The sequence below is a fragment of the Pyxicephalus adspersus genome, chromosome 4 (assembly GCF_032062135.1).
Source record: "Pyxicephalus adspersus chromosome 4, UCB_Pads_2.0, whole genome shotgun sequence".
Lineage (NCBI taxonomy): Eukaryota > Metazoa > Chordata > Amphibia > Anura > Pyxicephalidae > Pyxicephalus > Pyxicephalus adspersus.
The window spans coordinates 128,750,192-128,773,441 of NC_092861.1; the positions used below are offsets into that span (position 1 = coordinate 128,750,192).

The 23,250-nt window shown below is 35.6% G+C and overlaps 1 protein-coding gene across 5 annotated transcripts in view; it reads right to left on the reverse strand.

The window, feature by feature from the left end:
- The window catches only part of MACROD2 (mono-ADP ribosylhydrolase 2), a 1,216,811-nt gene that overhangs the window by 708,219 nt on the left and 485,342 nt on the right, over positions 1–23,250 (reverse strand). For 4 of the 5 annotated variants that reach the window (XM_072409609.1, XM_072409608.1, XM_072409607.1 and 1 more), the window contains exon 5: positions 7,361–7,477. The exons of the other annotated variant lie outside the window; for it this stretch is intronic. In XM_072409609.1, coding sequence (XP_072265710.1) covers positions 7,361–7,477 — 117 coding nt within the window. The remainder of the gene's footprint in view (positions 1–7,360; positions 7,478–23,250) is intronic. 5 annotated transcript variants of the gene reach the window in all.

Below are 23,250 nucleotides of genomic sequence, written 5' to 3' on the forward strand. Positions count from 1 at the left end.
ATATGAATATTTCTTTGTTTCTTTGTATTGGACTCAATACAGCTATTTTGTAATAAATCCAATACAAAATTATTTGAATTTCCCGCCGCTAAGTCCCAACCGCACTGATGCATGTACTGACGTCACCGGGAAACTTCGTAGATCGTATTGACACTTCGGGGCTGGAGATCAGAGGAGCAGGACGTGTCCCCAGGACCTGCGGGGACCAGCAGGATTCCAGGGGACAGCGACAGAACAAGGTAAGTGAGTTTTTTTTTTAGTTTAAAGTGACCTTGAGTGTGACTCGGGATTACCGCTTTTTGCATAAAGAATCCACCCCGAGTCACACTCGGGAATACTGCTAGGAGGGTTGAAAAACACATATCATATTGTAATGCATATGTTGCTAACTAAATAGACATGAGTAATAGTCATTGAGAGTAGCTAGCGAAATCAATAAAATGTTGGCTAGCAAATCTCCATGGTCTTGGCAATCAAGAGAAAGTATGTCTCTAAATGGCCATAATCCAAAAGATGCTGGGTTCAAGCTACCACCCATTTTCAAATATAAAAAAGTAGGTACATTGCAGTGCTGTCTGTTTCTAGTCAAGATGAGGTTTTCCACCTCCTGCTGTTCTATTTCCATAATACATTTACCAGAAAGGTTATACCATCCTAATGACCAGATGGTGGGTATGCCTGGAAGCTCAAGCACAAAGATCACAGCATTAAAGTACCCAAGGGATACACTCTGCTGCTTTTTATGAGTAACAGCTTCTTCCAACAGCCAAAATACCAGTTCTTGATAGACTAACACTTTTAAATGGTTATATTTAGTGATATCAATATCTACTTTTTCAGTTTTTTCATAAGGCAGAAGTTTTGTTCTTTAGTACAAGTGAGTCATGGCAGCCAGTTGGTAAACAATTTCTGCTTGTGGACTGTAGAGCAATTTCTCAATGCAAAGATATATAAATGAAATCTCAAGTTAATAAGGCTGCTGACATTTTTACAGAAGCTTTACTAAATTAGGCATTTCTACGACTGAAACCTTCCAATACACCAGCCTTTTCACACCACTGCTCCTATTTTCAACAGACTATTATATTTTACTTCTAGCCAAAATGATGCGGAACTCTGGAGAATTGAGAATGGAGGAGGTTTCAGCTTCTTTTGACACGTACCAATAAATAAATTTCCCTCGGTTCTACGCGGCCACTCACATTCTTTGTGGAAAAACAAGTTGTTAAGCTTTACTGTTTCACATAAAAATTCCCCTATAATCTTTGTCTCAGACATCGATATTCCAATTCATATTTACAAGTTTGTGCAGCTGTTGTCTGTTCAAAGCTTTGGTCATCATTCTGAGAGGCTGCAATCGCTCAGCAAAAATATTTCAGGAACACAGGCCTTACGTCATACAAAGGTACTGTTCAAACAACTGACATAAGTTCATGCCTCTCTGTATTTTAGATCATCAGAGGCAGAGGCCAAAGGCTTGACCAAAGTGTTGAATTATTGGCAAAACAATGGTTCTGATGTGTCTGATGTTCCTCATTCCTCTTTTGCAATGCAACAACCAGAACTTCTGAATACAGAGAAGATTTTGACCTCTAAGTGTAGCAGCCAAAATCTAGGCCCCAGTATTGTTACATGACCGGGGAATATTAGCACTGCAGCCCAGCTTGCTGGTGTCAGTCAAATGCCAGCTGCAGAAAGAGCAGTGATCGCTGGTTAAATGGCTATAGAATTGTGTGAGGGAAGGAAGAGGTAGCCTAACCCTAACCTTATGAGGTTTTTGTTTGCATAAGCACTGTGCACTTTGCACCTGACAGACCCATTTTTTTAAGGTACTGTGGCTGGAAAAAAAAAAACAAAAATGAACCCTGGTTCTAGTTCTGGCCAAAAAAGTTTAGAATCTTTTTAAGGATTAATATGAAGGTAAGGAGGGATAAAGGTTACATTAGGCTTTCAGTCCTGTGGAAGTAAATTTCCATGGTCAACATGTTGTAATTTATAAAAGTGAAGCCTGGGTTTTAGATGAAGACAACAGAAGGAGGTGCATGTGTGGTTTATGAAGATAAATAATAAACATAAACAATAAAAGTAAAGATAATAAAAAAAAGTTTTGTGATACCATTACTGCCATATGCTTTTTTGAACTCTTTGTTGGTGCAAAATGCAGATTACTACAATATACCAAGGAGGCAACAGCAAGAAGCATTGGTATTTCTGTCTAAAGGTAACAAAACTATATATATATATTTGGTCTTTATGGGCAATTAGAGCTTAAATGTCAGGAGTAGATGGCCATTAAAGCAAATGTTGATTTTCATTGCTTTACATGAACTTGGATACATACTGTATATGTAACTAGAATAAAGGGTTTCCAGCAGGGATCAAATTATGTTCTAAGGTGAAGGTGGAAAAAAATCAAATACACATGAGAAATATCTATTTTTTCTAAGCCTTTGTATATTCCATCAATTCACATTCCCGCATTATCACCATTCTGGATTGGCCCCTGTTTACACATATGGCTGATCAATATTTTGTGTACGCTTTTTATAAGGCATGGTCATGTAATTACCATCTTGCACTGCACATAAAATAACCATAAGTCCATTAAACACACACTATCTGGTCCAGCTAATTGCAATCAAACAAAACCATACCATTACATTAATCACATGTCAGTCCAAAGACTTGATTAATTACATTAAATTGCTATCATGGCACATAATTCTCATGAAATTTTCAATCAGTGTTAATGAGGTAGAAAATATTTTGCCCAGGTCAGTAAATAACAAAAAATGTAAGACATCCCCCCATCAATAAAAGGTTAATGAACCCTGAGCACACACAGAGTGATTTACTGCACTTAATAAATCAACATGAAACATGAACAGGAAATTTATACCTAAAATTGGAGCAATTTATGGGGATACTTCAAATCAGGTCTCATTGCACTTCAAAGCTTAAGATATTTCTACAATAAAGCAAATATGGACAACCTATGCTCTTTAGTTATTAGGCTATTACAGCCTTCAGAATCCAAGGGCTGTTTAGGGAAGAAAAAGCATATAGGGCATCTGAAGGGCACAGGTTTGTTTTAACAATTCTGTAGACAAGAGGTGTGTAACCCTTGGGTCAAATACCCAATTAGTGTCCCAGAATCTATTTTTAGAGTCTTTTGAGTGTCAAAAAACATTAAACAGAAGACATGCTGTGAAAACCTGTGCAGAGATTTTTTTATCGGGATACAGTTTTTGGCCATTAGAAAGACACTTTCCTTGGAAAATATTTTAGTAGGTTGGACATGGAAATTATTTTAGTAACAATATTTTACTGCATCCTACAACATTTTTTTTACCAGAACTAAATATTACAAGATTTCTAGAAAACTATCGGAGAATGACGGTTTTAGAATTACTAGAAATGGCTTGTGTGGAGCTGTACAGTAATATTATTACTCTTTATATTTATATGATAGCAGCATATTTCAATATTTAGTGTTATGAATTACCATAACAAATCAGACAATGCAACAAAATGTGAGATGGCCCTGTAAACAAAACTTTCTGAATATCAGTAAAGACAATCAAATGCATTATGTTAGCAATCACAACAGAGTAGCTATGGCACCAACAAAATACTGGAAACATAAGGTAAGATCATTATAAAGAAAGGTGAAATTTGTAGGTCATTAGCAAATGGGAAGACACTCTTTTGCTGGTAGGGTTTAGATTTATACCTCCTGTCTACCTATTAATAATATTATTATTATTATTATTATTATTATTAATAAACATTTTACATGTTACACAACACTGTACATTAAATAAGGGTTGCAATTGACAGACAGACCTCCCACGTTTCTATCTAGGGTGAGAAGCAAGCCAACTGTTTTGTGCCGTTTACCCTTCCCACCGTAGTAAATTAAATATTCAAAGCATCACTTTAAGGGCATAGTAACAAAAGGAATACAAAAGTTCCACTTTCCAACTAGTCAGCTATAAGACCCAAACTGTCTAAACTGAACAGTTTAAAAAAGAGGTTTTGTTGCATATATTTGCAAATTCTTGCAACTGGTTCGCAAATGACAACTGGTTCTTCTGGCTTTTGTTTACTTTGATTGCCATTGTTTCTAGTAGTTGCCGTTGTTTTTTTCTCATAGTCACAGAAGGCATGCCATGGTAAAGTGAGAAGCTGAAAGAGACAGTTGGCCAATTCTATATAGTATAGGTACAATTTGCTTCAACAAGGGAAAAAGATTCCTTCCTGATTCCATGAGGCAACCAGATGTTCCCTGGAACAACAGTCACTGAACTCTGTATCATTACATTTAATTTGGGTTCCAGAAACACACATCCTATACGTAGGGTGTATGGCACTAAATCCAGACAACACTAAGAACAACATCACCTGCAGATATGGAAAATTCCTGGAAATGCACACTGATCATGGAGGATAGTATTTTCAATGCCCATGTGTTCAGAAAATGAAGTTGTACCAGTTTTTGACTTATGGCATGGGCACACTGATTTTATAATTGAAGCAGAAACTCATCCAGTTTTCAGTTCCTTAACACAAACAATTATTACACTATCATCTAAAGACAGATTCACTCTCCACTTCTGCTTGACAAAGATGAAATCCTGATATGTATGCTTTGATAACCAGCACATGTAACTGATATGACCTTTCACTGGCATCTCTGATGGTTACAAAAACACAAAACAAATGTGTCATATTACCCACCTGTGGCCTGCAATCATTAATTATTAAATATATTTCAAGCATATGTCTCCCAAGAACATAAGGCTTCTGAAATGTTTTCATTCTAATTTAGAAGCCTGAGAAATCCATTGTTTTCCATAAGTCTATTCTATTGCAATGGTGGAATTCTGATCAGGCCACTTTAGAGTGGTAGATAAATTCCACAGCCGCATTCTATGAGCTGCTACTGTGCGTTAACATGTGACAGATGCCTTCACAGTAATTGCCAATCAGCCTTTGCACAGCAGCTGAAAACACAATATATCAGTTTGATCTCTCTGGGCATGAACATATTCACTTTCCACAAATCTACATGAATAAAAAAGATTTTTTTTCTAACAACTGCTTTCAAGACAGTCAAACATTATTGAGTGTAGGCTGCTAGAAGCACTGTTATTTTTCCAAAAGAAAACTCAGGCTGTTATCAGTTAGCATGTAAATATTTTAGTGGCTGAAAAAGGCTAGATCACTTTTGTCACTCCATAAGACCTCAAAGAATTAAATAAAACACTTGTTATTTATACAGTTATAAATGTGTAGCATTAGGAAGATCAGAAACTATTATTATCATCTGTTTAATTTATCAATGGAACTGTTCATTTTTAGTATGCTGAAAGTAAGGGAGGACTAGGAACTTTTGGCCCGGAAGGCAAAGGCAGTCAACTGGACATCAAGGGCCTGATTTATTAAAGCTCTCCAAGTCTGGTAGAGATAGACCATTATGGGTTAACCTTGGCGATTTAACAAACCTGAAATGAAGTTATTCAAAATAATTTGCTATTACTTGGCAAATATTTTCAATGTATTCTTGGTTTGTTGGATCACCCAGGTTTTCCCACGATAGTCTATCTTCACCAGTCTGGGAGAGCCTTAATAAATCAGGTCCAAAGTGTCCAAAGTGTGCTATATTTACAAAGTGGTTTGTAAGAATAATGAGACTGGATGCTGTTCTTAAGGACATAGATCTGATGGAAGGGATGCGGGTAAAGGAGTCATTGAGATTAGATATTTTTGTTTGGGGACAAGGACAATAGTAGAACTGGATTTGGAAAAAGAGGGAAAGAAGCAATAAGACTTCTAGAGGATAAGTAGAAAATGTGAGACTACACTGCGGTAGAACAGGAGGCAACAAGGGCTGGATAGCTAGTTCCTATTAGCTGCTGGATATTGAAGCAGTGCTCACTTTTAACATTAGCATTAGCCTGTTGGATTGGGCAATGGATTGGTACATGGTTGTGAAAGACCACCAGGTGAAAGACTGATATCAGGGATGTATTAATTGTCCACACTGTGCATGGCTACCTTAACTGAAGGTTCCACTCAATTCAAAGGTCTAAATAAATAGCATATTTACCTACCAGCCCAACATATTTTTATTATTTGTAATGGTTTGGTTAAATTGATAAACCAATTCCAAAATATTATAGTGACGGTTATGTAATAGTATTTTCTAAACAAGGAATACCCAATAAATGTCTTTCTAATACTAAATACTAAGTGTGACCTTAGCATGTTGGCTGCTCTGGTCTAGTAATAATAGTACTGACAACTTTTTCTAGTAATGATAGTACTGACAACTTTTTCTAGTAATGATAGTACTGACAACTTTTTTCAGTGATGATAGTACTAACAACTTTTTCTAGTGATGATAGTACTGAGAACTTTTTCTAGTGATGATAGTACTGACAACTTTGGCAGTCTCCCCCCAGTCCACCTTTGCAGTTTTTTTCTGTGGCAAAAGCTTGCTCTATATATATATATATATATATATATATATATATATATATATATATATATATCTATATACACATATATATATATACATAAGATGTGAGATATTGAGTGCTTGAGAATATGAATTTGCAGTTTTTTTCTGTGGCAAAAGCTTGCTCTCTCTATATATATATATATATATATATATATATATATATATATACCTGCAACACTTTACCATTGTGTCAATAGTCAGAAGATGTGAGATATTGAGTGCTTGAGAATATGAAAAGGTTACAGGAAAGGAGAGGTCACGTAACATTTTTTTAGTGACAATTACAAGCAGATATGCAAAAGCAGACAAATAAAATGTAAGAAATTTAAGAGTCTTTGGGAACAATAGCCAAATATTTGATCAGCCTATTACCATAGAAACTACTTCACTGAGGCCTGAGAGATCTGTTACATGGATTTACAACATAAGTGCAGGCTGTCGGGCACCTAGGACTTACCTATAGTAAGAAAAAAAGGACATGCCTCCTTTAGTATATATTAGTATTAGGAGTAATGAAAACGTATTCTAGTCATCGGTTCAATACATATAGCGTCCATGAAACCCTTTTGAAGAAGCCAAATACTACATTTTCACAGATATCAACAATAAATTCTGTTGTACAGCTCTTCCTAATGATGGCCTCTATCTGGAACAATTGTACCACCACAGCGATAATATGAAGACATGGGTTAATGTGAGGAGAGATTTGGCATATGACACTTTTTATCATGGAATTATTGTCTTCAAAGAATATGGCAGGTTTTTGCCTTTTTGTCATCGGCTCAGCAATAAAGACAAAAATTTTATGGCATATAGGACAAAAAGGTGACTTACATTTTGCTGGCAGCTGATACCCGCAGGTAATTTTGGCTTGTCCCGTAGGGCAGCCTCCCAAGGTACGACATTCAGCAATGAGATTAGGCCCTGAAGCTCGGTGTATACAGCCATCCACTGCCAATGACAAGAAACACAATACTTTGTTAGTATTTTTACACAGGAGAAAATGAAGTCCACAGTGCTTTTACACAATTCTTTCTACAAAGTCATAAAGTTACAGAAGGAGGTTATTATCTTTCACTAGAGGTAGTAAGATTTGCAAAAGAAAAAAATGATGCATAATCACAGTATGAAAGTCTACATGAAATAAACAAACAAAATCATGTTTGAGTTTGAATGAAAAAAAAAAGACTTGCATCCCTACATGCATTTCATATACTACAATTCAAGAACATGTGTTTATATTTCAAAGTTATATAAAAAGAAACACATTTAAAATATATGCTGCCAATATTTTCCACAAGATGTGTCATTTTATATGCAGCCTTTTCAAAATAATGTGGACAAATAAAAAAAATTATATTATAATGAGTGGCTATAAAGAGGAAAATGGAAGGGAGGGCATTGTCTATTCTCAGAGATGAAGATTATCATGTATTTACATGTAGCTCAGGGCATAACTATGTGTAATGGGGCTGCACAGCAAAAAACCATTAAGGGCCTCCATGCTTCTTTATTCAAATACAAGTAGCAGTAGTGGCAATGCCTTTACTCTGACTCATATATACTTACATATTAAAATAACTTACAGGTTCACATTGACACTACAAACAAAGGTCAGTATGCATACTGATGCCCCCGTTTTATTAAGTCTGAAGATATGTAAGCTTTTACACTTTTAATAGACTTAGCACATGTTGTATGGGTTTTTGTGCATTGTGGTAACGTGCATTACCGCAACACAACAATTTAAATGGGCTTGTAATGTTTCATAAAAAAGCTAGTAATCAAAAGTGAAATGCTTACTCTTTCTTATCTTATACATCACTTATGCTGCAATTTAAAAATAAATTAGATGCATAAAATATTCACCTTGCCCATAAAGGAGCAAAGTATATTAAACATCTGAATAGACCAAATATTTCAAGCTGGATCATTTTCTAAAAATAAACCAACAAAATGACCCTCTAAATTTCCAAAAGTAATACCTCTATATTAATAGCCATACTTTGTCAGAAATTATCTAACATTTACTTCAAAGTCATTTTAATCTTCTTGCCTTAACATAGACACACAAAGCCCTGTTTACCCAAGACAGAGCACCAAGGATTACGTTAAACATGTGTAGTTTATGTCATTAACATGATAGATCTACAATTACAATTATCCTGTACCTGATGTACTGCCAAACACAGGGGGACCTGAAAGAGTTAAAGGAATAGCATGTGCTTATTTGTGGAAAGTTGGCTTGACTCAGCTAATGCTATTCATATTCCACTATTTTTATATATTAAGACTAGAGATATCTGACACGATTTCCTCAGGCTGAAGTCTCTATGCATTAGCATCTGTGACCAATGGCATCTTTGGAGCATTGTCCTGGGATATGATATCACTCAGCTTGGCTCTCACTGGAATGTCACACTATATCAAAATGCCTCGTCAGTGTACACATTGATAGTCGACAGCCTGTGATCTATGTCCATGAAATTCTCAGGGAGGGAGAAAGACACTTGTGCTAATGTACTTATTACAGAGAATTCACTCATGCTAACAAATGTTTCGGATCATCTCCATATTGTTGGCTTAGCGGGGTCAAACATGGTCATGTCTAGCTTTGCTGTTAGCCAAAACTAACAATATCTAAAGCTGTGAACTCTCTTTATTATGACCAATAGATTATTTGCACTGTGACAGTACCATCATGTTATGTCATTACTAATATTCCGTATAGCATCTCTAGAAGGAGTCACTGTCCCTATGAAAGAAATTGAATTATTTTCAATGTAAAAAAGACCTATGTATTTTTTTTTAAAAAAAGGTTGGAGAAGTAAACATTTTGAGCATAATCCCGAGAACCAGATATGTATTTATCAATCATGAGTCTTATAACACTGCATCACAAAAAAATAAATATTGTCTGCTATTTGGTCTAATCCATGTGTCCTATACTAAATGAAGTGCGCTGAATCCAAATCTAATTCAGCCTAGGACGTGAGGATCTTAAGTTAACTGTGCGTATAGACGCGATTAGCTACATTCTCTCGTTCCGCAGTTATAATGCTATCACTATACATAACTAAACTTTTGTCTCAAAGTTCTATGACATGACAAAATCGTAGTTTTATGTTGCAACAACATATACAATTACACATAATTCATCTGAGTCCCTGTTCAACACACATGTACACTTCAAAAGAGTTTCAGGCACTTGCGTTTGTGGCTCTCTGCTGTCTCCTGTTGCAGAAACCAGCAGTAGTCACCCATCATGTTGGGGTTGCACTGGCCTTGATATGTTGTTTCCATAATGGAAATGTCCTGGTGGAACCTCTCCCCTTGTTCATCACTCACATCACCCAAATTTTGTGGGAAGAAGTCCAGATAGGAATGTAAGAAATTAATTTTAAGTGACATTCGGCAGCCAAGTTGATGGTATGCTGTTAGCATGTTGTTCACAAGTTCAACATGGTTTTCAGCTCGCTGGTTGTCCAGAAAGTTTTGTGCAACTAGCACAAATGAATTCTAAGCAGCAAGTTCATTCAGGTTAGGTTTGTCTCTGAATTTGGCATCAAATTTGGCATCAAATAGTGGATTTGGGGAACAACAAAAATGCCTGCTTTCAGTTTAGCATCTGTTATAACTTTTCCAAACTTGTCCTTCAGATACTAAAAACCCATACCATCACGATCCATTGCAACGACAACGTTATTCATTAAACCAAGTTTATTATGAAGTGGTGGAAGGTAAACTTTTTGTGGATCAATGAGTGATTTATGCTTCCTGTTGTATTGGCCAACAGTGTGTGCAGGTTTGTCTGGCCATTCTATCACTTTGTAATGGTTGCTGTCATCACGGCTGTTCCACAGGCACAGAAAGCACATATATATTGTATATCGCAATTGCAGGCCAAGAAGGAGTGCCACCACCCTCAAGTCACCACACATGTTCCACTTGTGTTCTGAAAAGTTAATTCATTTCAAAATGACGTCCATGGATTCGTATGTCTCTTTCATTCCCTCAGCATGAGCAAGTGGGACAGAAGGTTTTTCGATACCTTTATGCAGCATAACAGCTTTTGAACTTGCTTTGTTCGAGTCTGTGAACAATCTCCACTGCTTTGGTATGTATCCGCAACCTAATTCCATCATCAGACCACTCACGTCGGTACTGAAGCAAATGTCATTTTCCAGCTTGTAATATTTTACCTGCGAACTTTGTGTGACGATCACGGAAGTGTGAAGTTGTCATTTTTTTTTTTTGTATCAAATCTGTAGGTCAACAGTTCAGACTTCTCTTTTGACAAAGACAGGTCCCTTACTAGATCATCTAAATCTGATTGGCTTATAAAATGTGACTTACCTTCTTCAAATTGGGGTTCATAACATCCATTAACATCAACATCATCCTCCTGTTCCTCTTCCAACATTGCACTAACAAGAAACAACAGATGTAGGAGAGACTGGCACCGGATACTCTGCATCATGTCTGGTACTGGCTTCAGAGCAAATTCACAATCAGGATAGACGATTTTTGACTTAGTCTTCTTCGAAAACCCAGCAATTTTACTCATACAGAAGTAACAGTCCGAGTGATGGTTTTTTGGCTCACGCCAAACCATAGGCACAGCAAAAGGCATTTTATTCCTTTTCCCAATCAACCATTGTGTTAGGCCAACATAACACACCTGACAGCAGATATGAGGTGCCCAGCTTTTATTTTGATTAGGGATGAGCCTCTGGCATTGTCGCAAAAATTTCCTCGAACTTCCGATGGGTTGGCAGTGGGTCCTCATGAAATGAACTGCAGATGAACTCTCAGTGGAGAAACTCCATCTCTGATTTGTTTCCTCAGCCAATCAGAGAGCACTAGAGGTTTTGAATGGGGAGACTTGTCCTAATTTAACCTCTAGTGCCAGGGATCGCACAATGAGCTGATCAATTTTTTTTTCTCGTTTGGCGAATTTACACTGAACGTTCTCACGTACAATTTCAGTAAGCGAAGACGGCTGAATTCGCTGCAAGATCGAGTTTTAAAAACTTGCTCCCTCCCCTAATCCTGATCTCCAATGTCACATCTAAAGTAATACTTGTAAGCTTATCTCACTCTCTGTTTGTTCTTGCGTTGATCACAAGGGGTAAATTTGCCACAAATGTAGCAATATTTGTCCAGTTTATTAACACAGCTGCACCTACTCATCTTTAGCTCATAACAGACTCACTATGGCCTAGATGTACTATCAAATAAGATCGCACACTCAATATCATGTAAATCACATGTGTTATTCCCAGTAGCAAAATCGTTGTTGTGCAGTGTAATCAGAATGTGCAGGATGGATAATGAATATGCACTATACAAACTGAGAAATCATCATAATCTAACCTAACTAAAATACAGAATCACAGAAGTCTCTGAGATGCAGAGCTGCAGGTCTTAAAGAAAATGCTATGAATTATTACTGATGTATCCTATCAATTATTAAAGCACGCAATTTATTTACTTTAACGGATTAGGAAGAACTAATTTTTCACTCTTTAAATAATATATAGTTCCCAAACATCCCATTTTTTATAATAATCACGTTTCTCTTTCTTCCACTACTGTACCTCATGGTTTACAATCAATATTGTTATGTTTGTTTTTAAACATTGGATTCAAAGACAAGTTCTGATGTTGCCCATAGCAAAAGGTCAGGTATTGGTAGGTGCAGGTCAGCTATTGGCAGGTGTGCGTGTGTCTTTTGTACATACAACATTTACAGTGTAAATTGTTTCTTTCTTTTTTTTTTACCTGGGTTGGTGAAATAAGGACTAGAAAGGCAAAATTGTGTGAATGCTAAAAACTGATGGGGTAAAAGGAGAAAACTAAACAAGACCCTCATAGTCTTGTTTGATAGCTAAATAGTTGTTCCTATTCACTTGTGTGTGTGTGTATTTCAGCTTTAGCTATTGAGCTACATAAACAGTGTTATAAACATAGAGCGAAACAACAAGACAGAGGAAAAACAAGTTAAAATAGTCTATGGCTCCACCACCTGAGCAGAAAAGAAGTACAAAGTATCATATGCAATATTTCATATTTTTTGGACAGACCAAAAAAAAAAAAAAAAATCTGTAAATCTTCTGAACTGATGTTGATACCAAACAAATATGTGTCAAATATTTAGGCGTTTGCATTAAATTATACAAAATATTTGTATCAGACCTGACACTCACGTAGTGGTCTAAAAAAGTTCAATATTTCGTCTGCATGGACTCACTAGCCCAGAGAGACAATAGTATGCTGTTTTGTACAAAGGGATGACCGGTTATGATTAATATGTGTCATTTTGTGAAATGTTGTAAGTATATTTTGCATAACATTTTGTTTTCCTCTGTTTTGTATGTTGTTGTTTTATTAAAAACTTATGAAAAAATGTATTGGGGAAAAAAAAAAAAATTGTATCCGTATAAATAGAGTTTACATCACCTTTCATATGTCCAAGCTAAATTCCATGCAGAGCCCAACCTAATCTGCACTGTATTTCTAATTGTGCAGAAACAGCACTGAGCATCTGGTGGCTGCTAACCTGAGATTCGAGAGTTCTGTTCTCACAGCTAAACGCTGACATTTTGCTGTGATCTTTAAGCTCAGCTCTGCTCAAGTGGACAATAATGCACAGAGAACAACAATTCCTCCCAAGATATCTAGCCCAGTTCAATTTCAGCACTTTTTATACTCTCTGTCTGAGCAAAGGCTTTTCATATGCCATTAACATCATGGAATATGGGAATATGTGGAAAGCACATTATAATTAAAAATCCATTTATCTAAATTACACTCATTCTTTCAGCATTAGGGCTTAAGGATAGAAAATATTTGAATAAGTGCCGAACAGTGGCTTTGTTGGGCACAGGAGAACATACCTACACAAGTCTATAAGTCAAAGATGCTAAGTTTGCAACATGTTGTTATTTTGTTGGTTTAGTTTTTGATTATAGCAGGATCTGGATTTTATTTTTTCCCTTTACCTCATTGGAGGGATTATTGCCTACTTCCTATTGTTATGATACAAGGACAACAAGGGGGGTGAAAAAAAAAGAAGTACCCTTTCCACACACACAAAAAATGTGTATTGTTGGTATTTGTGTCATTTCTATACAAAGACTACCAGACCTTCTTTCAAGTGTTAAGGTTTTTGCTGATCCCAAGTATGCAAAATTAGTAAAGGTTGAAAACAGAAAAAGCTGGGGTTTTGTTTTCAGCAGTTCGATGTGTATTCAATGCTAAAAAGATACAGTAAATCAAAATAGCATTTATACATTTCAGCACAATATTTAACATAAGTAAGACACTCCCATTTGGAATTTCATGGAAAGTGGTCCCTTGGTATCTATACAAAGGAAACCCAAGTTGGTTCAACAAATAAATGCTGGTATAAGGTCTCTTTTTCCAACGCGTTTCGTTGACAGGCTTCTTCAGGGGATATATTGAGAGAGTTACAGTACTGTACAGTAAAGCAATAGAATACACATATCATATATATGAGTACCATATTGGTCAAGGACATTGACAGAATAAGCATAGTGGTGATGTGGTTGAGAAAGTCAAGGTAAATCATAAAAAGCAGATAAAGAGAGTGAATAAGTGTTTGTGTGAATTTTATGTTCAGGTTATTATGAATTTCCTTGTTAATAATCTCTTATACCTGACCATGATCACTTACTTCCAAGGATATCTTGGATACTAGATTACCTACCTTGGGGAATCCCTCTACCCTAAGTTTTCTCAATTTCAGTATTATTATATTATACATTTATATTACCCATTTTATATCCATAAAAACCTCAACATATAATTAGGCATATATTGTTCAGATTCTAAAGTTTTAGTTGCAGTGTTTTATATACATATATATATATATATAAGGTCTGTATGTCAACTTGGTAAAATAAGTGCAGACAGTGACTTTACAGATAGGAAAGATTGTGAAATGAAAATTGCAAAAGTATACATTTTATTTTTTAGGCCCCATAGGTGGAAAAAGCATTATATTAGACTTAATACCTGCATGCAAACCCCTGTGGTGTACTTGTTTCTATAAAAGTTCTTTATCCTTATAGAAAATAATCAGTGAAACAGCTGCAATTCAAACCAATAACAAAGAAATGTACTTACTAATGTAAAAAGGCGAACTGGCCACAAGAACTCTTGTTAAGGATATATCTTTTTTTTTTTTTTTCTTTGTTTACCAATCTAAATTTCGCTAAATACAGCTGAGATTTTGCCATATGTACCCACATGCACAGCATACTTGCACATCATGGCACACTCTGTTCTCAATGTGGTCTATTCTAGCAGTTACAGGTTGATTTACATTTGATAATGGCGCCTATTTATCAAACCTAATATTTCTTATCTGCCATCTTTCGAATGACTTTCCCCTGCACAATGCTCTGAGGCTGAGGGAACTGTTAATCTACATCCTACTAGCCAGCTAACTGTCAGACAGCTGAAGTCCCCACCAAGGACCAGCAGCAGTTGACACTGCAGCCAGAAAAAAGGCAGTTTGTCACTGTTTAACACTGTAATTTTCAGATAAAATTATTGAAGTGAAAAGAAATAGTACAGATACATCAAGATGTATGTCAAAGAGTTTTCTTTGGATTTGGATGAAGTATGAAAGAGTTATATCCTTTGTCAGGGCTCCTTAACAGAGGTTTTACATTCATTTTCTATTCTGGTTACAAAAGTTTTATCAGACTGAAAGAAAAGGAAAAATCTGAAAAAGAGATGATGACCAAAATACAGATTTTACAGTAGTTCTAGCTTTTCACTGTTTTGCTAATAAAAAAGTGTTCTTATTTCTGTCTGGGTTGCTGTTGGAGATTTTCCCTAACTTGTCTAGTAAATCATTGCAACACAAGAAATGAAGGGAATCTCTGTAATTGAACCCCAGATAGCAGTAAAAACTCAAATGACTCAAATGTCATTCCAAACACAAACTGGCTGGATAAACATGTCATATATATTTATCAAATAATATATTCATAGTTTTAAAAAAAACAATGTGTTTCACAAAGTGTTTATAGAAATATTACGTAATCAAAATCATATTGGTTACTTCTAAAAACTCCATTTTCATGCCATTTCTTCTTTTTTTATATTGCTAAAAATGACTTTACCTAGAACTGAGAAAAAATGGATAATCACTGACCGTTGTCTACTTCTACAGAGATGCACAATGTTGCCAATGAGAGAAACCATGAAAACAACAGCACACTTCTTTTATAACCCTATGTCAAAAAGAATTGCGGTTACATCCCCTGAGGAATCTGTAGGACAGGCAGAGATTTTGAAAGAAAGGCATTGTCAATATACCAAGATGATCCACCGAATAAATACGACAAGCCAACAAGCCTCTTTGAGGAATGCATGTAAGTGAACTGCAAAGGCAAGTAACCCAGAGGAATCTGAGAGCCAGATGGGGAATTATGGCTGCTGCACAAATTAAATCAGTATATACAGATATACAGTCCTGTATGTCTTTTATCTCCACCTTCAAACAACATTTTAAACTTCCTCAAGATTTTACTACTGAATATCATATCTTATATTTTGGCACATTGTTTTAAAGAAAAAAGGTTAATGTAAACCTGCCATAAATCTTAAACTAAGCACATCATAAAAAGGCATCCATTTTTGCCATTATAAAAAATACAAGTCAAAATGATCAGTAGATACCGAGATATGGACTGCTAAACAGTTATATAAACCAAGATTTTCTGGAAAATATGAGCTTGACTTCACAACCTCCTAAGCCTCTATATTGGGTATCAAGACAACAAATCACAATTAAAGATGAATAAAAATAGCTTGGCCAAGCTTGTTTTATATAGAAGTCAATATTTGCATATATATTTAGTTGTGTATATCTCTAAATTACTGAATGCAACTTTTGTGCCTTTTTATTTTTTTTTTTTTTTTTTTTTTTTTTAGTTGTAGTGATTTTCCTTCCTTCTGCTAATGGCAGAGTAGCATAGGGAAGTATAGTGTAATAGGAACCGCAGATTTAAAGGCTATGTCCACACATTCATCTGTGAGATACGATCTTAAAGTCTGTAATATAACGTCATTGTTAAATGCACCAGGATTGGACCTCACTGATCATTGTGCAAGGTGCTAAAACAGGTAAGCCATGGCTAAGTAAGGGGAGTAAAGGGTAGTAGAATCTTTCTTTAGTGTACAGGGGACCCAGTGGGGGGGGGGGGCATGGAGCCCAAGTGGGGGCACCAAACACCGTAGCTATGGCCCTGCTCATAGGCATCCACAAACTTCCTTCTAAGAGTGCATGTCTACAGCAAAGAGAAAATCAAACCCTAGATATCTAAGGTCTAAATTAGATCCACACTTTGTAATGCTTTTATCCAGTTATAATTGTGTATTTTTATAGTTTTACATGTTATGCTGTCGTATTGGAACCTGGGACCACAGTGATGCAAGGACAGTACAAGCCACTGAACCCCTGGGCCACTTTTAAATAAGTTATATGGTATAGAAAATCTAAATACAAACATTTAGGGAATTTTTTTAATTACCATCCCAAAGATTATGAGGCTATACAAATCTGATAATATATCAAACCAAGACAATTTTAAAAAATGTTTCAAAGATCCCTAAAATGTATCTGTAATACCCCATGTTTTATCTCTTTAAAACATGCTGCAAACACAGTTGATGATAAAAATGTATTGTGCCCCTATATTCCTAATTCACATGACTGAATTCCAAAGCATGTGTTGTTCATTATAAAAAACATAGCCCTCTCCTCTTCTCCTACCTCCTTTATCTTCATATCCATTAACTCCTTTTTGTGCACAAACAGAAAGCACACGAAGGTATCGGCGCATAAGAGTTATAGCAAAATCAACAAATATTTTGGCAAAAATATTAAAAAACATTTCAGGGTTATCTTTAGCAGTGCAAAAAATGTCTAATGCAGGGATGTATGAACCACATTTATATCAACAGATAAAACAAACATTAGGACAAAACATGTAATCAGAAGCATGAGAACATTGTTGTATTTCTTAAGTCTTTCCTTTTTTTCTCTGTACCTTATAAATAAAACTCATTTTTTACTTGCTAACTTATTTGTATGTTCACAGTTTAAAGGCTTTTTTTGTATTATGACAATGGAAAATTATTTGTTCAATAAAATGAGCACATAAGCCAACATCAATGCTGTTCTAATATTACTTCCTAATAAAAGAACATAACAAACAAAATGCATGTAATATTTCAAGCTATTTTATGTCTTTATGTTATTTGAATTCACAAGCTTAGGCTTGATGGTAAAGCAAAAACTATCGTCTACGTATTTGGCTGTGCATTATATATATACATTACTTCTATTCTATTTATGATATTTGTTTAGCTGAATAGAATTGAGCGGAAAGAGGAAATTATTTTTACGGCACAAAGAAATCACTCGACATTTACAAAATGAGGAGATTTAGAAGGCCTAGCCTCATTGTTCGTGTGATTTTACCTCACCTTTAGGTTAATGCTCTTGTCAATTGAAGTTTATGTTTTCTTAATGCCATCTTGTCTAAATCACTGCTTTCCTTTCATTTTTCCCTTTAAGTGACAATGCACGAGGCAAATAGAAACCACTTTAGACTTGAGAAAGCCCTCTAGTCAAAACTGTATCAGCAGATGTCAACCGGCAGACATGTGCTAGAAGGTGGTTTAAAGCAGCAGTCAGCAGATTAGGTTTTCTTCTAAATATGTTAAAAAGCTTTTGTGGCATTAGACCTCCTTAGACAGTTTAAATCTCAGAAGCTTGATTGAAAGAATGACAGCTTCTCACCGCAGGAACAGTGTGCTTTTCAGCTCTGTTTATAGAGCGACCTAGCAATTTAAAATACAAGTTGGACCAAGAGTTTGGAAAGCACACTATTACAGACTAGTCATTTAAAACAATATACGTGCACCTATAATTGCATTACCCCTTTACTAACGTGAATAGCTGAGGTAAAATTCTTGGGGATTGGATAAACAAGCTAGAGCCTATCAAATAAATCCAAACCAAAAGCCACTCAAAACAAAAGAAGAGAGGAATTTTTTTTGTCTGCTTCAAATTACCGGTAGTATCACGGTAATTAGAGACATATATATATATATATATATATATATATATATATTACTCAGAGAAAAAAAACATTTTGAAAGAAAAAATGTCCTTTCTTTCACCTCTTAAGTTAAAACCACATCAATCTAGAAGATTATTTAGTGTAACTGAAAAACTGTTGTGGTCTAAGTGTTGGCTGCATTGAACATGAATATATTTCCTTACTCAAGAAAACAATTTGGTCCCTGGTGGGATCCATGAAAGGAATATAACATTGAAAAAGTGAATTAATTAAATGATGGGTTTAGGTATGAGGTTGTGTGATCTCTAAACAAATATGTCAAGTCCTTGGTCTCGAGGCTTGACTTCCAACGTTATACAGCTGTGCAATGATAGATGGGTCTTACATTATTCATAATACAGATAATTGATATCCATGGTGAACGAGAAGGGAAATTAATAAAATAATATGCTGTTATCAATCTGTGCTCTAGGAGATGAGCAGCTCAAAAGGTTAACAATGTGATGATGGAACTGTATTCCACTTAATGCCCTCTTAAAAATCACCAGGCTGCACTTCAACTTAAAGGGGCACTGACACTTACTTAACCTTTTAATAAACAGTAATAGATCTGTAAATCTAGATGAAGAAGTGCCCTAGTACTCTGATATTATTTGGCAATTATTTTATCAAGGTAACAGTAAGAAACAGAAATATTTAAAAAATAACAATGGAAACTGCAAAGTATATGCACTCTCCAAACCTAATTAGTTTGTAAAAATATAGAGAGATTTATTCATGTTGGTCAAATAGAATGGAAAAAAAATATATTAGATTATTATTTGGCAAGATTGTTGCAGAAAGATTGCCTCTAAGGTATACATATTGATAGGGATGGGCAAATACCCTAGATATCTAAGATATCTGCCTAGGTTTCGTTAACAAGGGGTTTGTTGATTTCTGTTTCCTGCAAAACTTAGACAGCAAATCTCACTGATGTCAAAGACTGGCATTTAGGCTGGGCAAACTGCATTTTTTTTTTAATTGAAGATCTGCAGTGTGCAAGCACGTCTTCAGGTGTCAACTAAAACGCCAATTCTAAACTCAGTACAACAAAAAAGTGAAGTGCACAAGTGTACCACACAAAAATTTGCACCAGGCACCTTGCATGGTCCCGTCCCTAAAGGGACTAGGGCCTTTTTACCAGAACCACCCTGGGCGCAAGACTCCTGACAGGGGACAAGCTTCTCAAATCTTAAGCCCACCCGACCCATGCCTTAGCCTAGGTCAAGTGGCTCCAATACCTTGCACTGCATTAGCCAGAGCTCTAACTCCAGCAAAAGTGAAAGACACAAGAGCGCCAGATTCTGCCTACTTTCCTCTCTGTCCACTCTAGAGGCTGCAGAACAGGGACTAATGAGAGAATAGATTGTGATTTTACATATGGTGCAGTCATGTCTGTGTGTGTTTATGTATGTAATGCTGTGCTTGTGTATGTATGTTTGTGTGTATTGTACAGCTTTTGTTAATGTACAGTAAGTGCTGTTTGTATGATTATGTATTGATCTGTGATGTGAGGAGAACATTTTTTGCATCTCATACAACAGTGTGGGTGGGGATTGAGCTACAGGAAAATAAACAGGTCCACAGGGTAAGCAACAATTATAAAGAAGAAAAAGCAGATAGAGGGTGAAAAATATCTGGATAAAAATGAAAAAGGAAAAGAGCGACATCTGGTATGCAACTACTTCATTAGAAGCAACTGAATTTAAAAATTGTCATCTTTTTGATCCATAATTTTTCCCAGAATCCTCTATTCCTACTAAGTTTTGTTTAGTCTGCATTTGTTTTCCCACAGTAGTTACTTCCTTAGTGGATCACTTTTAATGTTTGATTTTAATAACACAGGCTTATACTAAAACTCATTCCATTCACAATATCACTTAATGTCTTATTGCAATCCAACAAAGAAACATTTTATTCAAAGTCAAAGCAATGGCCACAGGGCTTCAGAAAATCCAGACATTATAAAAAGAGATCTTAAATGAAAAGAAACTGAAAAAAACATCTAGACATGTAAAAAAATGATAGGTCCATTATAGGAAAAGAAAGGAAGATGTGGGAGAAAAAGTGCTAGTAAGCTTCAAATCACAAAAGCCAAAAATTAAAGAGAATTATTATTTACTGTTCAAAATCCTTTACAGTTTATCACAGCCTTTCTTGACCTTTTTTTTACCATGGAGGATTAAAAATAATGTTCAGGTCTTAGGTAACCTTTGCTTTATATAATATAACAACATTAGCTCCAGATCCAAATCACAATATCTAAAGTACCAATAATGTTATGCAAAGATAACAGGTATTACAACACTACTATTACAAAGGTGGCAGGAAATACCCATACATGGGGCTCTATTTATCTATTTATAAAACAGGGAATCAGACATTCCCTCAAAGCAAAACCATAGTTATATAAAATGTAAGTACACATTTACCATCTATGCATTGTCCAGTATCCTCAGTAAAATATGTGTCTGCAGTATAAATTATTATAATAAAAAAAATAATTATTTTCTTTTAAAGCTTGTTGTAACTCCCCTGGCTGCATTTCATGAGCCAAACTTTACTGCAGCTTCCTTTATTTGTGATCAGAAAAGCATCATCTTTCAACAAATGAAACTGGTATTATTGGACCTATTGTCATACAGTGCAAGGTTACTTGGTCACCTCCATTCCACAGATGAATGGAAGTGAATGTGAAGAGAGTCACATCCTGAAACAACTGTGCTTTGATGTATAGTGATACATGTGTCCAGAGCAAAGTTCAATAACAATGTTTCCTCCAGGGTGCAGGAATATATAAAGCCTGTGAAAATGTTGTGTCCATTTGAAATCTAACATCTCTGCTGCTTTGAAAAGATAAGCAGTGAATTGTATCTATTAACAATAATACATCAAAGCTCAATATTGGATTCGGATTCACCATTTCAATATATTTAAAAATCACAAAATGGTGGACCTTTTTTACCATCAAATAAAAAAATGACATATACTGTAGTAAAAGATAAGAAGGACCATCTACTAAGATGCTATGTTAGGATGACCAAGGTTTCAGTGTGGACAACTGGAAAAATAAACTGACACCTCCCTTACTGCTGGATTCTAGAAAAAACCCAAAAAAAGTAACCATATGTCTCAGCGGCTGCTCCAGAACTGATGAAGAAGAGAAATGAAAAATCATGGAGTCGGGTGAGCAATCCTCTACATAGGAAGATTCTAGTGAAAACAAGCACATTATACAGAATAAGCATGTGTTTTGAAGCTTCAATTTTTCGTTTTCTAAACAAGACTGAAGTTTCTTTCTAACTTTCCACAGAATCTTAGGCTGACCCTAACACTTCTTCCATTCCTAAATACCAAAAATAGGTCTAAACTCAATCACTAATATACAATACATATTATTAAATAGTTTGATATTCAAAATAAACAGATGTCATTAAAATAAATCATGAACCTGCTATGATGTTTCTGGTTAGAGCCCTTATTTTAACATACACCTACCTGCTTCTTTGTGCCCTCAAGCAATGGCAAGGATGATGTCACAGCTGCTTTCCCTGCAGCCCCTATCTCCACCGGCCACTATTCCGGGTTCACTGGGATCCTCTTCGGCCATTGGATGGCAACATATGATTTCACAATGACTCACTGATGCAGAATAACTATGCCACACAGTTATCTGGATGCTTGTTTCAGGTGTGTGATAGACACTACTAAAACCAAAGGATCTGTATTACATGCAGGCAACTACGATTAGGTGTGCCATGATGATTTACATACGCACTTTAGAGGATGATTATAACCTTTATGTCCTTGGTTACAGGCTTCACCCATTGCCTGAATTCTGAGACAAAATGCTTAAAGTGAAGCTTAAAGTGAAACTTAAAGTTCAAAAAAAGGTCTTTGTAAACCCTATTGCATACTTCCTATGGGCTACTGTAGTAATAGTGGGTGCTTTGATTGAAAACATAGACAAAAATATAATGGGTTGCTTCATTACTTCTAAACTGTAGTGAATTCTTGTTGCAAGCTGCATCAGTGCAGTGAACCTCAAATATATTTTTATTCTTTTGGAAAATTCTTCTAGAGCAGTCAAGACAGTGGATGTCAACTAACATCTCTGGGGTGCAAGATGCAAACATTTTCTAATATAATAATTTTTAAAACTTTTATTCAATCAGCAGGACATTTGGTTCAGCACTGAATAGAAATTATTTTAATAAATTATTTTTTTATGATGTGTTGTGTTATGTGCGTCTTTACCACAAAAGGTGAGTTACACTTTAATATTGAAAATCCCAAAAGACATTAGACTTAAACTAGACCAGACATTGCAACACTCTTGTCTTCCCTTTTTTGTAGAATTCCTTTTTCAGCTCTGTTAACAATGACAGTGCTAAAGGGCATGAGGCTAATTCAATATAAAAATAATGCAGTGCTCAACCCAGAAATGTTTTGTAGCCCGGTGGGAAGAAATTGTAGGCGGGGGCAACCTCTGTTTTTTTTTACCCAACTCATGAGTTGTTAAAAGTGCCAGGTGGTATCCCCGGCTAAAAGGGG